General features: G+C 46.7%; 1 protein-coding gene across 1 annotated transcript in view; it reads left to right on the forward strand.

Moving 5' to 3' along the window:
• The first annotated feature begins 463 nt into the window (after positions 1 to 463).
• The window catches only part of LOC124622316 (46 kDa FK506-binding nuclear protein), a 71,541-nt gene continuing 44,544 nt past the window's right edge, over positions 464 to 27,460 (forward strand). Inside the window, exon 1 of the mRNA XM_047147993.1 lies at positions 464 to 620. Coding sequence (XP_047003949.1) covers positions 611 to 620 — 10 coding nt within the window. The 5' untranslated portion in view covers positions 464 to 610. The remainder of the gene's footprint in view (positions 621 to 27,460) is intronic.

Raw genomic sequence — 27,460 nt, forward strand, 5'->3', positions numbered from 1 at the left:
TAACCCAGTCAAATATGGTGTCTGGAAAACGGCTCTTCCAGTTTCTGATTTAGTCAGTGCAGTCACTATTTCTCTTTAATTAAATATTAAAAGTTTAGACAACTTCATGCTCAGTCTAGTAATTCTACTTCTCCTTCAATGTAGAAAAAGTTACTCCGATGATATTGTCGAAAATGTTTAAAAACACAACGTAATTTGACCACCCACGCACGTGTAAAAAACGGTTGTGCTTTTGCATGGGAGAGAAAATCGGTTGTGGAAGTAGGAAACCGGCAGCTAGAACCGGATTTCCAGAATGAATTTTGAAATGTTTCTATAACCAATAAGCCAGAAGAAGTACCGGCAAATAGGTCTACAAAATCTAGTTGTACTACCCCTAGGTGCCTCCGTTTCCACGGACAACGCATTAGTCTAAAAGTGTTTATATCTATGCTTTATATTCACTGGTATGTTCAGCGCGCCAAGATCTTTGTATACGACTAGGGAAAGCCATTTGTATAACGTGAGGTGGTTGTGAAGTATTGTTGCCGAGTTGATTAAGGTAGCTGATTAACAAGCTATCCGCATTTTTTTTTTTAAACTTCGCGCAAGTAATACAATTTAGAAGACAATGTTTTGGGGTAAGTGCTCAGTGTTCGTAGATTTGTTTAATTTAGTTAATTACCGGTGGTTAATGGCCTCTCCATGTGGCTGTGTAGTGATGTACGATGAAGTAACTGTGTAAAATTGCTGCTGGTGGCGTGTATCCTACTTTAATTTGATTTTAGAGTTTAAAGTACCACATCCAATAAAGTTTCACTTCTGAATACTTTCTGACTATAATTTTCGGGTAACGCACCTCATGGAATCGGGTATTGCTCAAATTGATGTCAAAAGATACACATGCTTAGCTAGCGAGAAGAGACTACGGAAACTATGATAAAATAATACTTTTAAAAAAAATCAGTACATTCCGTAGAAGTGGATGAAGAGAGATGAATATTTTACGTACCGGCATGCGGCAGAGTGGGTTTGAGAACGACACGTGTTTGCGGCCCAAATAGTGTTAATGCAAAAGAATCGCCAAGCGATGTAACGTTTCATCTGATCCCAGGTTAAGCGATACTTTTAAAAGTGTTTTATTCGGGCCGCAAATTACACGCTGAACAGTTTTACCGAACAATGTGGCATATTGTTCTGGATTAGCTTTAGTCGGCAGGATCGTGGAAACTCTTCCGGTCATCGAGATTTGTTTTCCGTGGTATAATTGAAACATTTTGGCAAGTAATGGGATAGTACCTTCGTAAACTGCCCTCTTCCACCTTTCTCTCGTCGGACATCAAATGTTCCCCATTATGCTGGCTCAGAAGGACGTTTTCGGGGAGCGATTAAGTTCTTACATGCTTTCGGCAGTCACAAGTTTATTCCTTCAGATATCCTCGTTGGATATGACGCATCTCATTCTGAAAAATATTTATTCCAATTCGCTATCATCTGCTTGGCAAATCTCGTGTCCTCGTTACCGTTGTGCAATTGCTAAGCCATGAATTACCTCCACCCTACTCCAGTTTTTTTCGTAGTTGGTTTTATGTATGTTATCGTATATATGTAAATGCTTCACGATTTTCTTTATGTACTCATCAGATGTAGCTAATTTGTATGGCAGTTTCAGCTATTTTTTAACAAACATGCGTTGTATGTGGACCATTTTGTGACACTAAGGAATTATGCTCGTAATTAGAGATGCATTATTTGCACTGCAATTATAAATCCACTACTTAAATGTGGAGTGAATACCAGTAGCGACCAAAAAGTATTTCCATCTATGCTACAAATTGGTTTGTTGCCATACTCTAGAATTTGGGTGAAGAGACAGTGTCTGATTCCCCCTTTGATTTGACCTGTGATAAGTGTTGACGTCACTGTGGTGCTGTGTTTTTGAACCGCGTCATGTTTGTGGATGGCATGTTGTATTAAGTGGCAAACTCATGTGGTGAATGTTTGTGTTGTTGGAAGAGAGTGATGTGTTGGCAGATATTTTGATTTATTGTAGGGGGGGGGGGAGTTGTTAAATGTCCCTGTTTATGTGATATATGATTTGTATTGTATGTTTATGGACCAAAACGTAATAGCCTTAAAAAAAAAAAAAAAGAATACGCCGAAAAATTAAGTTATTCGTTATGGGCTGTGTTGGGAAATGATATGACAAGTTTTTTTACAGCAGTGCGGCCTGTTTGCCAAAAACTTGGTGTCATACATGTATCGAGAGTATGAAGTTGTCTACGCTTTGTGTGTCGAGGTGTCACTGTAACAATATTTGGCGTGCTTGGTGTGCAACCTTATACGTGGTCCAGTCTCATTGTGACCATTGCCTATGTTCGATGTCAACATGCAATATCCAGTCACTGATAGCAAGTGGCATCACTAACAGTGCAGGGTATATAAAGTTTCGGGAGGGGGAGGGGAGGAGGAGAGAAACAGTGCAGTCATCATCTACCGCTACATGGATACTCTGCAAATCACATTTAAGTGCCTGGCAGAGGGTTCATCAAACCACCTTCACAATTTTCTATTATTCCAATCTCATATAGCGCGTGAAAAGAACGAACACCTAATTTTTCCGTACAAGCTCTGGTTTCCCTTATTTTATCATGGTGATCATTTCTCCCTATGTAGGTTGGTGTCAACAAAATATTTCCACTTTTGGAGGAGAAATTTGGTGATTGATTGGAATTTCGTGAGAAGATTCTGTCACAATGAAAAACACCTTTCTTTTAATGATGGTCCAGCCCACATCCTGTCTCATTTAAGTGATAACTCTCCCCCATATTTTGTGATAATACTTGATGTACTGTCAGTCCTATCTGGTAAGGATCCCACACCGCGCGTCTGTATTCTAAGGGAGGACGGACAAGTGTAGTGTGGGCAGTCTCCTCAGTAGGTCTGTTACATTTTCTAAGTGTCCTGCCAATAAAACACAGTCTTTAACCTAGTCTTCCCTGCAACATTTTCTGTGTTACTTCCAATTTAAGTTGTTTGTGACTGTAATTCGTAGGTACTTAGTTATTTCTGGCCGTCATATTTGACTGATTTGTCATGTAAACAAAGTTTTACAAATTGCATGTAGCACTCGTGTGGATGACCGCCACACTTTCCGTTGTTTAGGGTCAACTGCCAATTTTCGCAGCATTCAGATATCTTTTCTAAATTGTTTTGCAATTTGTTTTGATCTTCTGAGGACTTTATTAGTCAATAAATAACAGCGTCATCTGCAAACAACCTAAGATGGCTGCTCGGATTTTCTCCCAAATCGTTCATATAGATACGGAACAGCAAAGGGGCAGTAATACTACCTTGGGGAACGCCAGATATCATTTCTGTTTTACGCAGTGACTTTCCGTCAATTACTTCAAACTGTGACCTCTCTGCTGAGACAATATTCCACAAGCACACTATTACACTACAAGCTGCTTGTGTGGCACAGTGTCAAAAGCCTTCTGGAAATCCGGAAATACAAAATGTATCTGAAACCCCATGTCAGTAGCACTCAACACTTCAAGAATAAAGAGCTAGTTGGGTTTCACAAGAATGGTGTTTTCTAAACCTGTGTTGACTGTGTGTCAATAGACAGTTTTCTTAGAGGTAATTCATAATGTTAGAACACAATATATGTTCCAAAATCCTGCTGCATATTGATGTTAACGATATGGGCCTGTAATTAAGTGGATTACTCCTACCTTTCTTGAATATTGGTGTGATCTGTGCAACTTTCTAGTCTTTGGGTACGGATCTTTCGTCGAGTGAATGATAATGCATCAGTGTACTCTGAAAGGAACCTAATTGGCATAGTCTGGACCAGAAGGCTTGCTTTTATTAGGTGATTTAAGTTGCTTCACTACTCTGAGAGCCGGCCGCAGTGGTCTCGCAGTTCTAGGCGCGCAGTCCGGAACCGTGAGACTGCTACGGACGCAGGTTCGAATCCTGCCTCGTGCATGGATGTGTGTGATGTCCTTAGGTTAGTTAGGTTTAAGTAGTTCTAAGTTCTAGGGGACTGATGACCACAGCAGTTGAGTCCCATAGTGCTCAGAGCCATTTGAACTACTCTGAGAATATTTACTTCTATGTTACTCATATTGGCAGCTGATTCGAATACTGGAGTATGTACTTCGGTGTCTCTTTTGTGAAGGCATTTTGGAAGGCTGTGTTTAGTAACTACACTTTGGCAACACTGTCTGTGCTAGTATCTCCATTGCTATCGCGCAGAGAAGGCATTGTTTCTTGCCGCTAAGATGCTTCATATACGACCAGAATCTCTTTGGATTTTCTGCCAGGTTTCAAGACAGTTTCGTTGTGGAAACTGTTGTAAGCATCTTGCACTGAAGTCTACGCTAAATTTCGAGCTTCTGTAAAAGATCACCGATCTTGAGGATTTTGTGTCTGTTTAAATTTGGCATGTTTGTTTCGTTGTTTCTGCAACAGTGTGCTAACCCATTTTGTGTACCAAGGGGATCAGCTCCGCCATTTGTTAACTTATTTTGTATAAATCTTTCAATTGCTGCCAATACTATTTCTTTGAATTCAAGCCACATCTGGTCTACACTTATATAATTAATTTGGGAGGAGTGGAGATTCTCTCTCAGGAAGGCGTCAAGTGAATTTTTATCTGCTTTTTTGAATAGGTAGGTTTCTTTTTTATTTTTGGATGACTTGGGGGTTACAGTATTCAGTCTCGCTACAACTACTCTGTGTTCACTAACACCTGTATCTGCTTTGATGCTTATTAACTCAGGATTATTTTTGCTAAGAGGTCAAGTGTGTTTTCACAGCTGTTTAATATTTGTGTGGGCTCATGAACTAGCTGCTCAAAATAATTTTCTGAGCCAACATATTGAGGGTAAATTAAAGTCATCACCAACTATAATCGTATGAGTCAGGTAGGTGTTTGAAATCAAACTCAAGTTTTCTTTGAATCTTTCAGCAACTGAATCTTCTGAATTGGGAGGTTGATAAAAGGATCCAGTTATTATTTTATTTCAGTTGCCAAAATCTCAGCCTATACCAACTCACAGGATCTATCTACTTCAGTTTCGCAACAAGATAAACTACTTCTGACAACAACAAACATGCAACCACCAACAGTTTTTAGCCTGTCCTTGTGGAACACAGTTAGGTTCTTTGCAAAAATTTTGGCTGAGGTTATTTCCGCCTTTAGACAGCTTTCAGGGCCTATAATGATTTGAACATCAGTGCTTTCTATTAGCGCTTGGAGCTCTGGTACTTTCCCAACACAACTGCCATAATTTACAAATGTTATACCAGTGGTTCCTGTGTCTATGTTCTTCCTGTGTGTGGCATTCACCCTTTGTGGGAAGCCCTTTTTGTGTTTTCCCAAGGCCCTCTAACCTTAAAAACAGCCCAGTCCATTCCATACAGCCCCTGCTACCTGTGTAGCTGCCTCTTGTGTGTAGCGGACACCTGATCTATTCAGTGGAACCCGAAACCCAACCACACTTTGGCACAAGTTGTGGAATCTGCAGCCCTTACAGTCGCAGAACTGTCTGAGCCTCTGATTCAGACCCTCCACTGGGCTCTATGTACCAAAGGTCCACAATCGGTCCTGTCGACTATGCTGCAAATGGTTAGCTCTGCTTTCATCTTGCAAGCAAGACTGGCAGCCTTTAGAACTTCCGTTAGCTGCTGGAAACCAGAGAGAATCTCTTCTGCTCCAAAGTGACACACATAATTGGTACCGATGTGAGCAACCACCTACAGTTGGCTGCACCCTGTGCTCTTCATGGCATCCAGAAGGACCTGTTCCGCATCTGGAATGACTCCACCTGGTATGCACACGGAGTGCACATTGGTTTTCTTTCCCTTGTTGGCAACCTTGTCCCTAAGGGACCCCATTAAGTGCCTAACGTTGGAGCTCCCAACTATCAATAATCTCACCTTCTGAGATTGTCCTGATCTTGGAAACTGAGAGGCTTCCTCTGAAATAGGAGAGGCAACAGCATCTGGCTCAGTGACAGTGTCAGCCACAGACAGCATGTTGAACCTATTTGTCAGGCAAACCAGGGAGGCCTCACATGCGGCCGCCTGGTAAGTCTTTCGCTGCCTACTGCACCCCGGGGTGACCTCCTCCTCGACTACAGATGAGGCGTCAACCTCAGTCCGAGTTGTAACTGGGCTGGCCACTGGTGAGGACCAATTGAAGGACTCGGCCGTGCTGGACATCCGTTGGATCCCCACAGCCGGCCTACAACAGTGGTGCATGTCCACTGCAGGCTCAAGTTGTGTAACCGAAGCAATCACAGCCTGAAGCTGAGAGCAAAGTGTCACGAACTCGGCTCGCATCCGCACACAATCGCAGTCCCTGTCCATACTAAAGACCATGGAAACCTAAACTGTGCAGATAAATGGACTACTGGCACGTGCTGTGCAACTCTACTGTAGACCCTGGCAAAAACGCAGGAACTGTGTCTAATAAATTAGATTAATACGCAGAGATTCAAAAACATAACTACCGAAGCCCTCAGGTGAAACTAAATAATTTGCCCCTGATTAAGAATGTGTAAAATGTCACAAAATTAGATTACTTTGTGATGCAAACAAAAATGAGAGAACTGTGGCTATTGGATATTAAGTTTATATGCGGAAACTCAAGAAACTAAACTATTACAGGACACAGATGATATAAAATTCACTCCTGGTTAGGAACTCATAAAAGTCACAATATCTGTTGCTCAGGGCAAGGGTAGAAGCATTCCAAAAGGGCTAAGTTTGTAAACTGTTTTCATGCTGCTGTGGATAAACTATACCATGCACGGCAGAATGGTGCTATCCAAAGCCAACACTGAGGCGACTGGTGCATCACGGGCTACAAATGACAGGGCTGAACGACTGCTGTGTATGGGTGACATTTACTGAGTGGTGACAGATTACAAAAGTTTTATTCTCCGTGGGACAGATGGCCTTTTGCATGTACGTTCTGCAACGATCATTGGATGGCTCAGGCTGGTGGAGGCATTATGGTCAGTTCTTTCCAAAACTTCATTGGGTCTTCCTGTATGTCTGCTGCAGAAAGGTGGTTATTCAGGCTTTTGACATATATTCATATTAATGTGACTGGACCATGTAGTTTGCAGCTGCTAGTAACCTGAGATTCCTATCTAAAAATTCACTGGGAATGATTTTCGCATCTCACATTTCCTTCAGTTTGTTGATGTAAGACAGTTGGTAACCATTTCATACTGTCCATGCCACCTGTATCTACTGATTTAATGGCTGTCTTGTTTCTTGAAGCTGATGTTTTTTACTATCAAGACAGTCCAGGCGAAAAAATCTCACCTTCATAGTCTCGGATGTTATTGAATTTGCATATGTTAAAATGAAGGACTAAGTAAGGAACACAATTTTTTTTGTTTTCTCAAAAAAAAAAAAAAAAAAAAAAAAAGCTCCAAAATACAGCCTCCAAAGACAACACTGTGCATACCATTTTGAAGATGCAAATTTTGGAAAAAAATTTAAAATGCTGTATGTCTGGAACAGGTCTACATATTTTGTTGGTTTTTTATGTGAAAGATAATTGCTTTATGATTACAAAGAAATCATCCAAGTGGACTTACCTGTCAGTTCTTTTATTATAGTGTTCTGAACTTTTTATAACTTATGAAAAAAAATTTTAACCAAAAATGCCAATCCATAAAATTTTGATTTTTTTCCTCTTGATTAGTACCATATAGTTACACATTCCCTGAAAAGGAGAGCTTCCACTTAAGGTTGAACAGGTTTTATAAACAATTCCCCTCCTGCGGGTATGGAGGTTAGAACAGGCCTAAGGTATTTCTGCCTGTCGTAAGAGGCCACTAAAAGGAGTCTCTCACATTTCGGCCTTCATGGGATGGTCCCCTGCAGGGTTTGACCTCCATTTTTCAAAATTTTCGCAAAGAGCGAGCCAATTGGAGAAGGGCGCCTTACCTGGTGTGCAGTGTCCATCATGTGCTGAGACCTCTCGCATCCTTCTTCAATGTGCATCTGTTTTCTGCTCATTCTCCAGCTGTTGGGTGAGGTCACCCTCCTGGGTGCATTTTCCTCCATTCCCTGTGCAGTATTTCTGTCTGTGCTGTTGACGATAAAGGACTTCATGCCCATTAGTGCCTGATATACAGCACTGTAGCCAGTCAGTTGTGGTGGGGCCGCCATGTACCCTGATAGCTGTAACCCCCTGACCGAACAGGGAGCGCTTTGCTGATGCCTGCACTGTTAACTCCCCACATATGCCAAGGAGTTGCCTATCTACCTGGGGCATCGGGACTCCCGGCAATGGCCATCCTGCCAGATGGCCTTTGCTGTTGCTGGATGGCACCTGGGGGGAGGGCTCCTGGTTGGAGTGGGTGGCATCAGGGTGGATGACAAGCCATGAAGTGTAGTATGTCATCTCTTGCTGTCCAAAATATGTCAGTGTCGGTCTTGATCAAAATGGCATCCTCTGCCCAGTCACAGGCACTACTCGCCTGTGACAAGCTGTGGGATGTTAGTTTCCATTCCATCCCATAAGAGCTTAAATATGGTCCAGGGTATCATATTTCACAGGGACCTTCTTTTGCAGTCTGAGAATGAGCTGCACTCCAATTTAGAGTGTTGAGGTGTCCATTTTGTCCATTGCTTCCACTGTGGTCAGAGGGATAATCAGGTTGCCACAGGTGCCTTTATCTTGGCCTTTGAGGGTGACCCATTACCTGAGAAGGTCAAGCTGATTGTCTACCTCTGGGACATAAAGCCATATATCCCTCCCCCAATGCGGTGTTTTAGGTGCTGGAAGTTTGGCTGAATGTCTTCCCGCTGTACTCCCAGCATCACACGTCGAGATTGCGGATGCCCATCAAATCCCAATACTCCATGTGCCCCACCTCCCGTCTGTGTCAACTGTGGAGAGCACCATTTTCCTTGCTTGCCAGACTGCAGGATTCTCCAGAAAGAAAGAAAAATAACGGAATACAAGACCCTGGACTGACTGACCTACACTGAGGGTAATAGAAAATGAGAGGCTACGTCAGTAGCGAACCCCCCCCCCCCCCCCTCCTGCCCTCCCCACCCCAACCATCGAGGATGTCAGTCCCCACTTCTCAGCTGGAGAAGTGTAAGTCTTCCTCAGCTCCTCTTGTCAGGAATGGATCCCTTGGGTCACTCCCTTTCCAGGTTCCTACCAGTGGCAAAGTTGAGACCCGTGAGTGGCCGAAGCAACCACAGGTAGCTGGTTGTAGGGCTTCACAGTCCTCCTCAGTCCCTGAGACTGAATCAGTGAAGCCCTCCCAGCCGGACAAATGTAAGGAGTAGTGACATAAACCTAAAAAGAAAAGGACCGCCAAGAACAAAGGCACTGCGGTGGACCCACATCACCACTACCTACAAGCTCTATGTCTGAGGATGTGGAGATTCTGGCGTCTGCTGAGGACCTAGATCTCGCTTTGCCCTCGGACACAATGGATGTCAATCACACAGGTACTCATCTAGTGGCTGCAGGTGGCCCTGAAGTGTAGAATGCCTCATTGTTTTATATGTTCCCAGTCTTGTGATCACGTAATCCTCCAGTGGAATTGTCAGTGTTTTCCACCACCTGGCTGAACTATGGCAACTGTTAAGCTTTACACAAGCTTTCTCATTGCCCTCCAGGAAACCTGCTTCCTGGCAATGTGGACTGCTGCTCTCTGTGGCTGTAAGGGGTACTACAGGAACTGTAGAGACTATAATAGTATGTCAGGTGGAGTTTGCACCTCTGTCCTGAACTCAGTATGTAGTGAACCTGTGCACCTTCAAACCCCTCTTGAAGCTGTGGCTGTCAGGATAAGGACGACGAAGGAAATAACTGTCTGCAATTTATATCTTCCTACAGATGGTACAGTACCCTTGAACATATGGGCTGCACTGATTGATCAACTCCCTAAACCTTTCCTACTTTTGGGAGATTTTAATGCACATAACCCCTTGTGGGATGGTGCCATGCTTACTGGCCAATTTAGGGAGGTCGAAAATTTACCTGTCACAACTCGACCTCGGCCTCTTAAATACAGGTGCTCCCACACATTTCAGTGTGGCACATGGCACATACTCGACCATTGATCTCTCATTTTGCAGTCCTGGCCATCTCCCATCTATCCACTGGATAACACAGGTGACCTGTGTGGTAGTGACCAGTTCCCCATCTACCTGTCACGTCACTCCCCCGGCATCCTGGTGGAGGCCGGGGTCCCTCCACTGAGGGTTAGGTGTGCACAAGTGCTCGCCAGTTACGTTGCACACATTCGTAGTTCTCCTGCGCATACGAATTACAGTCTCCTTTTCCCAACCACCACGGTTCATCTCCTGCACCAGCGGCTCAGGCCAGGGCTTATGATTGCGCTTTGCGTCCGGTTCCTTGTGTCTGAACTGGAGTCCGTCCTGTTACCTCTCCTCAAGGTCCATTCACATACACCTCCATGGTGTACACATAGGCCGCAGATCCTTCTGGAACTTTCGTATGGCCCTAAGGACTCTGCCATGAAGTGGTTTACACCCCTGGCTCGATTGCTGATGGTCATGTAGCCTTTGCGTATCTTCACGGAGGACATATTGAACAGCACTCCTTTCCAGATGGCTGCAGTGTTTCCACTGCATAGCTGGGAGCCATATCACTTGCACTTTAGCACACCCACTCGAGTCCTGGTGAGTCATTTCTCCTGTGTACTGACTCCTTGAGCAGCCTACAAGTTACCGACCTGTGCTACTATTGCCATCCTTTGGTAGCATCCATCCAGGAGCCCATCTATGCCCTGGAACGATCCTGTCGTTTAGTGGTGTTTGTGTGGCCCCCAGGAACTTGCTGGCAGGCTGGCCAAAGAGGCTATGCGGAAACTGCTTCTGTAGATGGGCATCTCCGAAACTGAGCTGCATTCTGTCTTACACTGCAGGGTTTTTCAACTTTGGGAAGCGGAATGGCTTAACAGTACACACAGCAAGCTGTGTGTCATTAAGGAGACTAGGAATGTGTCGAAGTCTTCTGTGCGGTCCTCTCACAGGGAATCAGTTGTCTTCTGCCGGCTCTGCATTGGCCATATGTGGCTAACATATAGTTACCTCCTCAGTCTCTGAGGACCCACCTTGGTGTCACTGTGACTCACAAATGACGATTGTCCACCTCTTGCTGGACTGCCCACTTTCAGCCACTCTGCAGCGGACTTTTAAATTTCCCAACACCCTACCTTCTGTGTTAGGTGACAATGCTTCAATAGCAGCTTTAGTTTTCCGTTCTCTTCGTGAGGTAGGGATTTATCGTTTGATCTAAGTTTGAGCACGCCCTTTGTCCATCTGTCTCCACCCTAGTGCTTTTAGGGTAGAGGTTTTAATGTGTTGCGGAGTGGCTGGCCCCCCCCCCCCCCCCCCCCCCCCCCCCAGGGGGTCCACAACGCTTTCGTGGATACGTGCGTAGCGAACACTGGACCCCGAGCTAATGTGGCCCTCCTTCCTTTCCGGGCTGCATACCTTCCTTTTCCGCATCCTTCCCTCTCCCCAATCTTTGCCCCTCCTCCCTTCACCTCTGGCTCTTTCCTTCCCTTTCTCCCCCTCTGGGAGTATGGTTTGTGCCTATGTCCGGAGACGGACGCTCGTAAATGTACCGCATTCTTCGCCTTCTCTGCTTGTATGTCTTCATCCTTCCTTTGTCCTTCTCTTTTCCTTGCCTCTTCTCTTTACCCTTTGCTCCGCTGCGGCGTTTGAGACCTCTCCTCTTTCCTTTCCCTTTCTTTGTTTTTTCCCTTTCTCTTTCTTCCTCCCTGTGCGTGTCTGAAGGCTGACCCACGCATTTTTGTGCGTAGCCGGTGACGGGGTAACGCGTAATTCCCCGCCCCGGGTAGACAGGTAGGACACGTACGTACCCCCTGGTAACGGCCAGGCCCAGGGAGGGGTGATTACCTGAGCTGATACCTTCAGAAAGTGCCGATTGGTCCCTCTGTCCGTTTGTCGGGAGGTGTGACCTGAGGTGTGAACAATCACCTAAGGCGTGAGTGCCCTCAGAGAGGGCCCCCACAAGGGAGGAGCGCGCCATCGGAGACGCCGGTAATCATGGGGATTCTTCCGCAATGGTTTCCTCACCTTCCACTATGTCTGCTCACAAGCGTAAGTTCACTGAGTCTCAGCCACAGACAGTTCTTCCATCGTTGCCACAGTTCCTTGTTGTTTCTCGGTCTGACGAAGGTCACGACTTCTCCACGGTCAACCCTTTCATTATTCAGAAAGGTGTCGACGCAATTGCAGGTCCTGTAAAGTCTTGTTCCAGATTACAGAATGGCACCCTGTTGTTAGAAACAGTCAGTGCCCTCCAGGCACAAAAATTGCTGCGTACTTCACTGCTCCACACCTTCCCTGTCCGGGTTGAAGCGCACCGCACTTTAAATTCCTCGCGTGGAGTCATTTATACACGCTCCCTCGATGGATTGTCTGACGAAGAAATTCAGCACTACCTGTCTGACCAGGGCGTAACGGCTGTTCATAGAGTTATGAAAAGGGTTGACACGAACATCATTCCAACCCGCACTGTCTTCTTGACATTTGATAAAGTTCAACTCCCATCGAAAATCAAAGCAGGCTATGAGATAATTTCCGTTCGCCCTTACGTCCCAAACCCTACGCGTTGCTATCGGTGTCAGCGGTTCAATCACACCAGCCAGTCCTGTTCCAATCCGGCCAAATGTGTTACGTGTGGCAAGGATGCCCATGAGGGTGCTTGTCCACCTCCATCCCCTCGCTGCATCAACTGTATGGGTGACCACGCTGCTTCCTCTCGAGCTTGCCCTGTTTTTAAGGACGAAAAGCTCATCCAGGAAATCAGAGTGAAGGAAAAGGTGTCGACCTTTGCTGCTCGAAAATTATTCACCAGTCGACAGCCCACTGTGCCTCAGACAGGAAAATACAGCACTGTCCTTGCTTCTCCTCGGCCAACAAAGGAGGCGGCAACGCAGACTTGCGACTTCACCTTTAGTGCCACGGTCGTCAGATCGGCCAGCGCAAAGATCGCCTGTTCAACCTCGCCACTTTCGCCTGCCCACTCTGGCTCAACCTTCATCGGGTTCTGCTAAATCTCGAGCCCAAAAGTCAGACACCAAGACTTCGAAAAAAGAGCATACTCGTGAAGATTTTTTACGTACCTCAACTTCACAACCATCGGTTCCTCCTTCATCCAAACATCATATTTCCAAGAAGGCTACAAAGAAACCCGGTTCATCTCCTTCTCCGCCAAGGCGTGTCCCGTCTAGAGCACCAACTGGCGGAAATCGCCCTCGGCTGTCTTCTGTGTCGCCGGGGCGCACTGCTGGCGGCCGATCAAGCGGCCGATTGCTGGTGGCAGGAGCTGCTCCTGAACAACCTATGGATCAGGATCTTCTGCCTTCGGCTGAATGCCATTCCATGCTGTCGGTCGCAAGCTCTGAGCAGTCGTTTAGTTGACAGCAACCTGGGTCACATTCCTCCATTTTCTGTTCACCCTATGTCCATTATCCACTGGAATATCTGCGGCATTCGAGCCAATCAGGATGAATTGTCGATCCTCTTACGATCCTACTCGCCGGTCATCTTCTGTCTTCAGGAAACAAAGCTGCGTCCCCATGACCGCTTTGTTCTCCCTCATTTTCAGTCCGTCCGATATGATCTCCCCTCTGTTGAAGGCACTCCCGCCCATGGAGGACTCGTGATTCTTCTCCATGATACTCTCCATTATCACCCAATCCACTTAAACGCTTCCAAGCTGTCGCCGTCCATCTTTCCCTTTCTGGATACACGTTCTCTCTTTGTACTGTATACATTCCATCGTCCACACCAATGGCACGAGCTGATCTCCTTCATCTTCTTGGTCAGCTTCCCCCCCCCCCCCACCCCCCCACCCCCTCCCCCCCCCCACCCTCCCTATTTCCTGGTTGGGGACTTCGATGCCCACCACCCGCTTTGGGGATCTCCACATCCTTGTACGTGGCTCACAATTGCTAGACGTCTTCCACCAAGCGGATCTACACTGCTGGCCACCGTAAATGCAACACCCTGAAGGAAGCATCCGAATCAACTGAAATTTACACCATGGGTTTGCAGCGATGAGATATGCAACTGATTAGAATTTCAGCGCAGACGCACATCACGCGCGCCTGTGGCACCACCTCATAGTGCCATTTAAGGCTTGGCGATTTCGACGAGTGTACGTTCGGCACGTGTGTTTACCTTGTGGTTGTTTCACAAGACGATCAGTTATGCCTCGTAGACAACAGCGAACATCGTTTGATCAAGTATCTGAGTTCGACAGAGGAAGGATAGTGGCTTACCGAGATTGTGGATTATCATACAGAGAAATCGCTAGTCGTGTTGGACGAAACCAAACAACTGTAATGCGGATATGTGACTGTTGGATGCGGGAGGGTACGACGGACCGACGTGGTCGATCGCATTCACGTCGGTGCACCACTGCACGTGCTGATAGGCAAATTGTGCGCATGGCAGTGACGGATCGCTCAGTGACATCCCGAATCATAGCACAGCACATTGCGTCTGTAACGCATCATCCAGTGTCTGCGCGTACCATTCGACGCAGTTTTCAGCAGAGTGGTCTGTCCGCAAGACGTCCATTGCTTCGTCTACCATTGACGCAGAACCACAGACGTCTCCGTCGCCAATGGTGTGATGACAGACTGATGTGGACGGCAGAATGGAATGACATCGTCTACTGACGAGGCACGCTTCTGTCTGCAGCACCACGATGGTCGGATTCGAGTGTGGAGACACCGTGGAAAGAGGATGCTGGACAGCTGCATTATGCACCGCCACACTGGTCTTGCACCGGGTATTATGGTATGGGGCGGTATTGGATATTACTCTCGCACGCCTCTAGTAAGCATTGCCGGTACTTTAAATAGCCGGCGCTACATATCGGAGGTGCTGGAGCCAGTTGTCCTTCCTTACCTTCAGGGCTCGGCCACAGCCATATTTCAACAGGATAATGCGCGACCACACGTGGCACGCATTGTCCAAAGGTTCTTCGTCAATAACCAGATTGAAGTGCTTCCCTGGCCGACTCACTCTCCGGATCTTTCGCCGATAGAAAACATGTGGTCTATGGTTGCTCAACGACTGACCCAGATTACATCCCCAGCTGCCACACCAGATGATCTTTGGCAACGTGTGGAAGCTGCTTGGGCTGCTGTACCCCAGGAACACATCCAACGTCCCCCCCAGGGGATCCACAACTCTTTTGTGGATACGTGCGTAGCGAGCACGGGGCCCCGAGCTAATGTGGCCTTCCTTCCTTTCCGGGCTGCATACCTTCCCTTTCCGCATCCTTCCCCATCCCCTGTCTTCACCACCCCCCCCCCCCCCCTCACCTCTTGCTCTTTCCTTCACTTTCTCCCCCTCTGGGAGTATGGTTTGCGCCTACGTCCGGAGACGGACGCTTGTAAATGTACCGCATTCTTCTTCTTCCTTGCTTGTATGTCTTCTTCCTTTCTTTGTCCATCTCCTTTCCTTACCTCTTCTCTTTACCCTTTTCTCCGCTGCGGCGTTTGAGACCCCCTCTTCTTTCCTTTCCCTTTCTCTTTCTTCCTCCCTGTGCGTGTATGAAGGCCGACCCACGCACTTCCATGCGTAGCCGGTGACGGGGTAACGCGTAATTCCCCGCCCCGGGTAGACAGGTAGGACACGTACGTACCCCCTGGTAAAGGCCAGGCCCAGGGAGGGGTGATTACCCGAGCTGATACCTTCCGAAAGTGCCGATTGGTCCCTCCGTCCGTATGTCGGGAGGTGTGACCTGAGGTGTGAACAATCACCTAAGGCGGGTGTGCCCTCGGTGAGGGCCCCCACAAGGGAGGAGCGCGCCATCGGAGACGCCGGTAATCATGGGGGATTCTTCCGCAATGGTTTCCTCACCTTCCACTATGTCTGCTCACAAACGTAAGTTCACTGAGTCTCAGCCACAGACGGTTCTTCCATCGTTGCCACAGTTCCTTGTTGTTTCTCGGTCTGACGAAGGTCACGACTTTTCCACGGTCAACCCTTTCATTATTCAGAAAGGTGTCGACGCAATTGCGGGTCCTGTAAAGTCTTGTTCCAGATTACGGAATGGTACCCTGTTGTTAGAAACACACAGTGCCCTCCAGGCTCAAAAATTGCTGCGTACTTCTCTGCTCCACACCTTCCCTGTCCGGGTGGAACCGCACCGTACCTTAAATTCCTCGCGTGGAGTCGTTTATACACGCTCCCTCGATGGATTGTCTGACGAAGAAATTCAGCACTACCTGTCTGACCAGGGCGTCACCGCTGTTCATCGGGTTATGAAAAGGGTTGACTCGAACATCATTCCAACCCGCACTGTCTTCTTGACATTTGACAAAGTTCAACTCCCATCAAAAATCAAAGCAGGCTATGAGATAATTTCCGTTCGCCCTTATGTCCCAAACCCTACGCGTTGCTATCGATGTCAGCGGTTTAATCACACCAGCCAGTCCTGTTCCAATCCGGCCAAATGTGTTACGTGTGGCAGGGATGCCCATGAGGGTGCTTGTCCACCTCCATCCCCTCGCTGCATCAACTGTATGGGTGACCACGCTGCTTCCTCTCGAGCTTGCCCTGTTTTTAAGGACGAAAAGCTGATCCAGGAAATAAGAGTGAAGGAAAAGGTGTCGACCTTTGCTGCTCGAAAGTTACTCGCCAGTCGACAGCCCACCGTGCCTCAGAAAGGAAAATACAGCGCTGTCCTTGCTTCTTCTCGGCCAACAAAGGAGGCGGCCACGCAGACTTGCGACCTCACATTTAGTACCACGGTCGTCAGATCGGCCAGTGCAAAGATCGCCCGTTCAACCTCACCTCTTTCGCCTGCCCACTCTATGGCTCACCCTTCGTCAGGTTCTGCTAAATCTCGAGCCCAAAAGTCAGACGCCAAGTCTACAAAAAAAGAGCATTCTCGTGAAGAGTTTTTACGTACTGCAACTTCACAACCATCGGTTCCTCCTTCATCTAAACATACCTCCAAGAAGGCTACGAAGAAACACAGTTCCTCTCCTTCTCCGCCAAGGCGTGTCCCATCTACAGCACCACCTGGCGGAAATCGCCCTCGGCCATCTTCTGTGTCGCCGAGGCGCACTGTTGGTGGCCGGTCAACTGGCCGATCGTTGGTGGCAGGAGCTGCTCCTGACCAACCTATGGATCAGGATCTTCTGCCTTCGACTGAATGCCATTCCATGCTGTCGGTCGCAAGCTCTGAGCAGTCGTTGAGTTGACAGCACCCTTGGTGCCGTTCCTCCATTTTCTGTTCACCCTATGTCCATTATCCACTGGAATATCCGCGGCATTCGCGCCAATCGGGTGGAATTGTCGATCCTCTTACGATCCTACTCGCCGGTCATCTTATGTCTTCAGGAAACAAAGCTGCGTCCCCATGACCGCTTTGTTCTCCCTCATTTTCCGTCCGTCCGATATGACCTCCCCTCAGTTGAAGGCACTCCAGCCCATGGAGGACTCATGATTCTGCTCCATGATACTCTCCATTATCACCCAATCCCCTTAAACACTTCCTTCCAAGCTGTCGCCGTCCGTCTTTCCCTTTCTGGATACACGTTCTCTCTTTGTACGGTATACATTCCATCGTCTACACCAATGGCACGAGCTGATCTCCTTCATCTTCTTGATCAGCTTCCACCCCCCTATTTGCTGGTTGGGGACTTCAATGCCCACCACCCGCTTTGGGGATCTCCACATCCTTGTCCACGTGGCTCACTATTGCTAGACGTCTTCCACCAAGCGGATCTAGTCTGCCTCAACACTGGGGTCCCTACATTTTTGTCTGCCTCCACGACAAATTTATCTCATTTGGACCTTGCGGTCGGTACTGTTCCGCTAGCTCGGCGCTTCAAATGGTTCGCCCTTGATGACACACACTCGAGTGACCACTTTCCATGTGTCCTTAGACTGCAGCCTCAACTGCCATATATGCGCCCGCGACGCTGGAAGTTTGCCCAAGCCGATGGGACACTTTTTTCGTCTCTAGCGACATTCGATGACCGTCACTTTCCGAGCGTCGACGATGAGGTCACACATATTACCGACGTTATTCTTACAGCTGCGGAACGTTCAATACCACGCACCTCCGAATTGCCCCGGCGCCCCCCAGTTCCTTGGTGGAACGAGGCATGCCGTGACGCAAGACATGAGCGGCGACGTGCTCTTCGCGTTTTCCGCCACCATCCTACTTTGGCCAACCGTATCCGCTATAAGCAGTTCCGTGCGCGATACCGTCATGTCATCTGCGATAGCAAGAAGGCAAGCTGGAAATTCTTTATCAGCTCATTTAACACCTTCACTCCCTCCTCGGAAATTTGGAGTCGGCTTAGACGGTTCTCAGGTGCGCCTAGTTTCTCCCCCGTCTCTGTGCTCACTGTCACGCATGATACATTAGTGGACCCCGTCGCAATTTCTAACTCATTGGGTCAGCACTTTGCTGAGATTTCGAGCTCTTCAAGTTACCCGCCAGCATTTCTCCCGAAGAAACGTGCAGCGGAAGTGGGACATCTTGCTTTCTCCTCTCAAAATCGCGAAAGCTACAATACTGTTTTTTCCATGCGGGAACTCCAGCATGCACTCTCTTCTTCTCGCTCCTCTGCCCCAGGACCGGATGGTATCCACGTCCAAATGTTGCTGCATTTATCAACCCATAGTCTGCGTTACCTTCTTCGCATTTATAATCAAAATTGGACCGACAGTATTTTTCCCAGACGATGGCGGGAAGCTATCGTCGTTCCTGTTCCGAAACCTGGAAAGGACAAACATCTCCCCTCTAGCTATCGCCCCATTTATCTCACGAGTAGTGTCTGTAAGGTTTTGGAGCGTATGGTGAATTACCGTTTAGCTTGGTGGCTGGAATCCCGCAGTCTTTTAACACCTGCCCAATGCGGATTCCGAGAACATCGTTCTGCAGTTGACCATCTTGTTGCTCTCTCCACTTATATCATGAACAATTTTCTCCGGAAACGCCAAACGGTAGCAATATTTTTTGATCTGGAGAGAGCATACGATACCTGTTGGAGGACAGGCATCCTCCGCACACTGTTCTCTTGGGGCTTTCGAGGTCGGCTGCCCCTTTTTCTTCGCAAATTTATGGCAGAGCGCACATTTAGGGTGGGGGTGAACACTACTCTCTCCCGTACTTTCTCCCAAGAAAACGGGGTACCCCAGGGCTCCGTGCTGAGTGTTGTACTGTTTGCCATTGCCATAAATCCAATTATGGGTTGTCTCCTTGCTGATGTCTCGGCCTCCCTCTCTGTGGACGATTTTGCGGTCTACTACAGCTCTCAACGGACCAGCCTTCTTGAACGACGTCTTCAGGGATGTCTCGATCGCCTCCACTCTTGGAGCATCGAAACCGGCTTCCGTTTTTCTCCCAGTAAGACCGTTTGTGTTAATTTTTTGCGACGTAAGTAGTTTCTTCCACCCTCCTTACAACTAGGACCTGTCAACCTTCCGTTTTCAGATGTCGCTAAATTCTTGGGTCTTATGTTTGACAGAAAACTGTGCTGGTCCTCCCACGTTTCCTATCTTTCGGCTCACTGTCTGCGATCCCTCAACACCCTCCGTGTCCTGAATGGTACCTCCTGGGGAGTGGACCGAGTGGTCCTTTTCCGCCTCTATCGCGCCTTAGTGCGCTCGAAATTGGACTATGGAAGCATAGTCTACTCCTCTGCTCGGCCGCCTATTCTTCGGCGTCTCGACTCTATCCACCACCTTGGATTACGTTTAGTGTCTGGAGCTTTTTACACCAGCCCTGTGGAAAGCGTTTATGCTGAGACTGCTGAACCTCCGCTGTCCAATTGGCGAGCAGTCCTTCTGAGTCGTTATGCTAGCCATCTGTGTTCCATGCCTGCTAATCCAGCCCATGACATTTTTTTCGACGCCTCCTTTGATGTGGGGTATGCAGGCTGCCCCTCCTCCCTACCACCACTGGGAGTCTGCTTCCGTCAACTGCTCCATTCTCTTTCCTTCCGCTTTCCTAAAACCTTCTTGACAACTTGGGCTACAGCACCGCCTTGGCTCCGTCCCCGGATCTGCCTACTTTCGTTGATTTCTCAAGGATGGTACCCCTTCACTTGTTTATCGTCAGGCATTTGCTGCTCTATGTGCACAAATGACGGAAGCCACATTTATTTACACCGATGGCTCGAAAACATCGTTAGGTGTAGGGAGTGCCTATATTGTTGGCGACACCCCAAATCACTTTCGGCTTCCCGACCAGTGTTCGGTTTATACTGCGGAGCTTTACGCTGTTCTCTAGGCTGTCCACTACGTCCGCCGCCATCAGCGTATACAGTACGTTATCTGCTCAGATTCTCTCAGCTCTCTCCTCAGTCTCCAAGCTCTTTACCCTGTGTACCCTCTGGTCCACTGGATTCAGGACTGTCTGCACTTGCTCCACCTGGGGGGCGTCTCGGTGGCGTTCCTCTGGCTCCCGGGACACGTTGGTATCTGTGGAAATGAGGTGGCTGATATTGCAGCCAAGGCTGCAGTCTCTCTTCTTCGGCCAGCTATTCAATTGATTCCCTTCGCCGATCTACGGAGCGTTTTATGTCTTCGTGTTGTTCTTTTATGGCACGTACATTGGTCGACACTTCCCCATAATAAATTGCGGGACGTGAAAGCTCTTCCTTGTGCTTGGACCTCTTCCTCCCGAACGCGTCGTCGGGGGGAGATAATTTTAACTAGACTCCGGATAGGGCACTGTCTTTTTAGCCATAGACATCTTTTAAGCGGCGATCCTCCCCAACTCTGTCCCCACTGCTCTCAGCTGTGGACGGTAAGACACCTTTTAATTGAGTGCCCCTATTTTAATCCGTTACACTCCCGTCTACAGCTGTCGCCTGATATATCGTCGATTTTAGCAGATGACGGGCTCAGCCGATCGCGCTCTCGAGTTTATTAGTGCCAGTGAAATGACGTCGGTCATTTGAAGCTTTTTTGTGGGGACAACCAACCCCTTTCTGTAGTGGATTTTTAAGCCTTCCTTCTGCTTTTAGTTTCTCCAATTTTATGACTTTTGTTCCCATTGCTGCTGGTTTCCATTTTCGGTTTTTTTACTGTTTCCTAAGTCACGGACCGGGCGCTAATGACCATAGCAGTTTTGCGCCCTAAAACAAAAAAAAGGTGGCTGGCTTCTCCTTTTTATTTTCATTGCCAGCCAGCCATGGTAATCTGCTTTCTTGTTTCGATCTCTTCATGTTTCTTGCGTTTCTCTCTGGTTTTCTTCTCCGATTTTGTCCATTACCGTGTTTGTTGCCCTTCTGTCATTCTTGTGGTTTCCTCCTTTCTTCTAGCTGTGTTTTGTATGTATCAATTATTTTTCTCCCACCCTTATGGAATTACTTTAATCAGAACGAGGGACCGATGACCTTGCAGTTTGGTCTCTTCCTCCTTTTTAAACCAACCAACGAACCATAAGCAATTGAAATTTTTGCCATATGTAAAATCTGTTTTATCATCACATAACAGGGTTGTGCAACTTCTGTGCACTTGTTTTGTACTGAAATTAGCCAGTCAGTGAACTAAAAATGTGTTCCACTGCTTCAGTACCTTCCTTTGATATAGTGATGCCTTCCCGTTGAACCAATAGGAATTGGAGCACTTACAAGCTTCAAAACATTGTGAACAGGAAGTGAGCACTGATGGCATTGTTGCTGTCCTTCAGCTGGAAACCTATATCCAGCTGGTCCATGTTGTAGCATGAAGTTCACTACAATTTCATTTAACTCATAACTGGTGTCTGTAATCTCTGCAATTCACCAGTCATACACACACGCCACAAACATCCCCGTTCGCAGGTTGTGAATCTGAATATTATTATGCTGTTGTTAAGGTGTTGGCCGAAAGAACGAAATTTCTTCTTTCTTGCTCCTTAAAGTGCGTGCAATAAGAGTTCGCCCATCACTTTGAGTCCAAATATGTCCCCTGAATTCCTTTCACAGGAGTAGTATGCTTGGGCCGTTGATCTTTTTTGTGCTCATGGATTTCTTTTGATATCCTCTTTGGACAAAAGACTGAGGGCTGTGGATGTTTAAGATTTCCTGACTCTCGTAAAATCCTGAGCATTCTGAATCGCAGCTGTATTTGTTGTGGAAAGGTTGTGCTTTGTAGCATGGTGCTTCAGCAGGCCTCCTACACCATGACAAGGCCCCTTCCTATGACTGACCAGTAGCACTGTATACGTAAATCAGTTGTCACAAATGATTTACTGAATTCAACATGATCAGAAGTAACTAGATTCTCTGCCCCTGTTTGCAGTTGAAGAATTTTGTGCATTGCTAGCAAAGCATGTGCTGAGCCATGTCCTGTGTCATCACTTATAACTGCAACACTTGTAGTCGTGTTTTGGAAATATGTCACTCCTGTGTAAATTGAAACCTGGTAATTACTCCAATGATATCTTTCAGATAAAATGACTGCACTATTTGAACTTCAGCTGCTTTGCAGGATGACCATAATAGGGATATGGTCTTCCAAAGACTCCTTTTACAGATCTTACATTTCTTGATTTGTCTGCCATGTGCTTTGATACTGATGGAATGTGGTTCAAAATTGTTTTCTTCGAAATTGTCTCTGGAAAATAAGTTAAAACTTGCACTTTTCACTGTAGAATGTACAATATTCAACAGCCGAATTGATATTTGTGAAAAATTCGTGGCAAGAGGTGCAAGAGTGCTTTGGTTCATTTTCTTCTGAAGATGGAAAGTCTTCTTTGAAGAATGTGGTCAGTATTCATCCATAGCTTTAGAGTAATTTGTCTGGGCTTTCTTGGTGCATATCAACAGTTTCTTAACAGGACTAAAACCTGCCTCTGTAGTTGACTGATTCAGGGTATTTAATTCTTCGTCTATTGATGCAAAATCTGCATCATTGCACTATAGAAGGCTTCACCTTGTTCAGATACTATCTTTGTTATTCTGTCAAAACATTTAGAACACACAAAGTTGTCACTGGAAACATCTTCACTTTGAAACAGTCTTCAAATGAGAACATATTCCCAACCTGAACAAAGTCTGGTTTTTTGTTTATCTTATATATCACTCTTTTATGGCTATGCATAGTCAGCACATGTCTTTCCTGTGGCCCCAGTCACAAAACACCCTGCAACTGTGTCAACTGGCAAATTCCTCACAAAACACGGAACTTATGGTCTCAGTTTCTTAGAAGAAAGTTAAAAAGCATAACTGCAACAAAGAAAGTGATAAGAAACAACTGTAACAAAGAAATTAGTAAGAAACAGCTTCAGTGAAGACATATATTAACCTTGTAAGTTAAAAAAAAATTTTTTTTTTAATGAAATTTGTCCTACTTAAAAGTGGAAGCTCTCCGTTACAGAGAATATAGTACTACATGGTAATCATCAACAGAAAAAATCTAACTTTTCTGAATTGGCATTTTTGAAAGAGAGTTTCGTAAATTATAAAAAAAATTCGGAAGGCGACAGTAAAAGAACTTTGACATTTATGTCCAAACAGAGGATACTATTGTAATCATAAAGCAGTTATCTTTCAAATAAGAAAAACTCTAACAAAATATCTGGAACTGTTACAGAGATACAGCATTTTTTAAAAATTTCCAAAAGTCAAGTCTTGAAAATGATGTTTGCGGTGTCATCTTTGAAGACCTGTAACTTGGAGCAGGAATTTTTTTAAGAAAACAAAAATACGTGTTTCTTACTTACTTACTCCAGAATTTTAACATATGCTTAAATTCAATAACATCATAGACTTTGAAGGTAGCCCCACCCCTGTCTGAAGTGATACGTATTATGCGTCATGTTATTTCTGGTGCAGAAGTCTGGAGCATTCTCACCTTCGGTGTATTTTCTGCATATTTGGAAGGCCCCATCATATCTATGAAATTGAACTTAGGTGTCTAGTCCTCTGCTATATTGTAATGTTGGCCCCGTGTACTATGTCTTCCATATTTCCAAGGAACTCACCATCCTCATTGTTATATCCTCTGAGGAATATGCCTGGTTTGAGAGACTGTTATTGCCTAATTTCACCCTGGCTTTGATGGTTATTTCAGCTACATAGTTAACACAGTATCAGTTGTGGCTTGAATATCTTCATTCAGCACAAAATCGTCTCCGGTCTTTGCTTTCTTATTACTATGCTTGTATAGAATGTAATCTTTGCTCTGTTTTCATCCTTTTTCATTTTGTCTTGCTTATTCCTAGTACAGTACATGTACCTTTGTCCTTTCCATGAAGTTGCCCTTCAGCAATATACTTCGCCTTCAGTTTACGAGGGTAAGTCAATTACTATCCGCAGTTTACTTATATTTTTGTTTATTTTTGTAGTACTTTCGTTTTACGTTGATGAGGTGTGGTTTATTTGTTGTTATATCTTTGCAATTTTCAAGCTGCTTGGTAAGTTTAGTTATCACTGCCATCCTGTTAATCATGGCTGCTCCTCTGTCTATTTGCACCAAAGAAAAGCAACGTTCGGTGATACATTTTTTGTGCTCGGAAGGCGTATCAGAGCCGAAATTTGTTGAAGACTTTCAGTACAGTATGGGAACAGTGTTTTGCCACAATGGATTGGAAAATTCCAAAATACGCTCCTGGAAATTGAAATAAGAACACCGTGAATTCATTGTCCCAGGAAGGGGAAACTTTATTGACACATTCCTGTGGTCAGATACATCACATGATCACACTGACAGAACCACAGGCACATAGACACAGGCAACAGAGCATGCACAATGTCGGCACTAGTACAGTGTATATCCACCTTTCGCAGCAATGCAGGCTGCTATTCTCCCATGGAGACGATCGTAGAGATGCTGGATGTAGTCCTGTGGAACGGCTTGCCATGCCATTTCCACCTGGCGCCTCAGTTGGACCAGCGTTCGTGCTGGACGTGCAGACCGCATCAGACGACGCTTCATCCAGTCCCAAACGTGCTCAATGGGGGACAGATCCGGAGATCTTGCTGGCCAGGGTAGTTGACTTACACCTTCTAGAGCACGTTGGGTGGCACGGGATACATGCGGACATGCATTGTCCTGTTGGAACAGCAAGTTCCCTTGCTGGTCTAGGAATGGTAGAACGACGGGTTCGATGACGGTTTGGATGTACCGTGCACTATTCAGTGTCCCCTCGACGATCACCAGTGGTGTACGGCCAGTGTAGGAGATCGCTCCCCACACCATGATGCCGGGTGTTGGCCCTGTGTGCCTCGGTCGTATGCAGTCCTGATTGTGGCGCTCACCTGCACGGCGCCAAACACGCATACGACCATCATTGGCACCAAGGCAGAAGCGACTCTCATTGCTGAAGACAACACGTCTCCATTCGTCCCTCCATTCACGCCTGTCGCAACACCACTGGAGGCGGGCTGCACGATGTTGGGGCGTGAGCGGAAGACGGCCTAACGGTGTGTGGGACCGTAGCCCAGCTTCATGGAGACGGTTGCGAATGGTCCTCGCCGATACCCCAGGAGCAACAGTGTCCCTAATTTGCTGGGAAGTGGCGGTGCGGTCCCCTACGGCACTGCGTAGGATCCTACGGTCTTGGCGTGCGTCGCTGCGGTCGGGTCCCAGGTCGACGGGCACGTGCACCTTCCGCCGACCACTGGCGACAATATTGATGTACTGTGGAGACCTCACGCCCCACGTGTTGAGCAATTCGGCGGTACGTCCACCCGGCCTCCCGAATGCCCACTATACGCCCTCGCTCAAAGTCCGTCAACTGCACATACGGTTCACGTCCACGCTGTCGCGGCATGCTACCAGTGTTAAAGACTGCGATGGAGCTCCGTATGCCACTGCAAACTGGCTGACACTGACGGCGGCGGTGCACAAATGCTGCGCAGCTAGCGCCATTCGACGGCCAACACCGCGGTTCCTGGTGTGTCCGCTGTGCCGTGCGTGTGATCATTGCTTGTACAGCCCTCTCGCAGTGTCCGGAGCAAGTATGGTGGGTCTGACACACCGGTGTCAATGTGTTCTTTTTTCCATTTCCAGGAGTGTAGTTGGACAAGTGTTACACACGATGAAGGAGCCGGACGACTGTTTAGCGCCACAAATGAAGAAACCATTGAGCGTTCACGTGAACTGATTCTCTTAGACGATTAACTATTGACGAAGTGGCACATCATCTACAAATTAGTCACGGTTCTGCCTACGAAATCATCCACGACAGACTTGGGTTTCATTAAGTTCGTGCAAGATGGGTCCCAAAACAACACATACAGTTGCATAAACAAACATACTTGGACATCTGCCAAAAAGAATTTGGATCCCTATGGTAACAAAGCGGACAACTTCTTAGACAGGATCATTACTGGCTGGCCTCTGTAGCTGAGAGGTTCTAGATGCTTCAGTCCGGAATCGCACTGCTGCTACGGTCGCAGGTTCGAATCCTGCCTCGGGCATGTATGTGTGTGATGTCCTTCGGTTGGTTAGGTTTAAGTAGTTCTAAGTTTAGAGGACTGATGACCTCAGATATTAAGTCCCATAGTGCTTAGAGCCATTTGATCATTACTGGTGATGAAACATGGATCCATCATTACGAGCTGGAGAGGAAACGGCAGAGTATGGAATGGAAACATCCAAATTCACCGTGCAAGGGAAAGTTCAAGACCCAACCATCCACAGGAAAACTGATGCTTATGGTTTTTTGGGACGCACAAGGTCCAGTACTGGAACATTATGGGGAAAGAGGCACATCAGTAAAGAGTGTATCTTACAGTGAGATGCTTAATGCCAGGCTAAAGCTTGCAATTCGAAGCAAGCACCGAAGATTGCTGTCAAAAAGTGTTCTGTCGTGGCACCACAATGCCTGTCAGCATACTGCTGCCAACAGTGGTGAAACGCTCCAGAAACTAAAATTTGAAATACTGGATCATCCTCCGTAGTGCCAATCTGGCTCCTCCTTACTATCACTTATTTGGTCCACTCAAACATGCATTAAGGGGCCGTCGATTTGCCTTGGACAAAGCAGTGAAAAAAGCAGTTCATTCCTGGCTCGCAGCTCAACTGAGATTTCTGGATCACAGCTCAACTGAGGACCTTCTTTTATGAGGGCATCAGGAAACTTGCACAACAATGGACCAAGTGCGTTGAAACGCAAGAAGACTTATGTCGAAAAATGGTGTTCTTGTAAGTTTCCTATTTGATTACAATAAAATTTTATAACTACTTTGCGGATAAGAATTGACTTTCCCTCATAATTATGTGTGGGGTTCCTAGTCACTTTGGTTTCCTGGTAAGATCAGTTCTGGTGTTTGGTTCTTCGGTTCTTTGGATGAGCATCGGTCTCTGTAGTTACCATGTATTCCTGAAGTGATAGAAGTGGAGTTTCCATTTAGTGTGCTAGATAGGAGGCTTGTCTTTGTAGTGAAAACAACAAAACAGTTATTTTCTACTGGCTTTTAGACCTAACAGGGAGGATTTTCTTTTGGGG

This window comes from Schistocerca americana, chromosome 7, assembly GCF_021461395.2.
Source record: "Schistocerca americana isolate TAMUIC-IGC-003095 chromosome 7, iqSchAmer2.1, whole genome shotgun sequence".
NCBI lineage: Eukaryota > Metazoa > Arthropoda > Insecta > Orthoptera > Acrididae > Schistocerca > Schistocerca americana.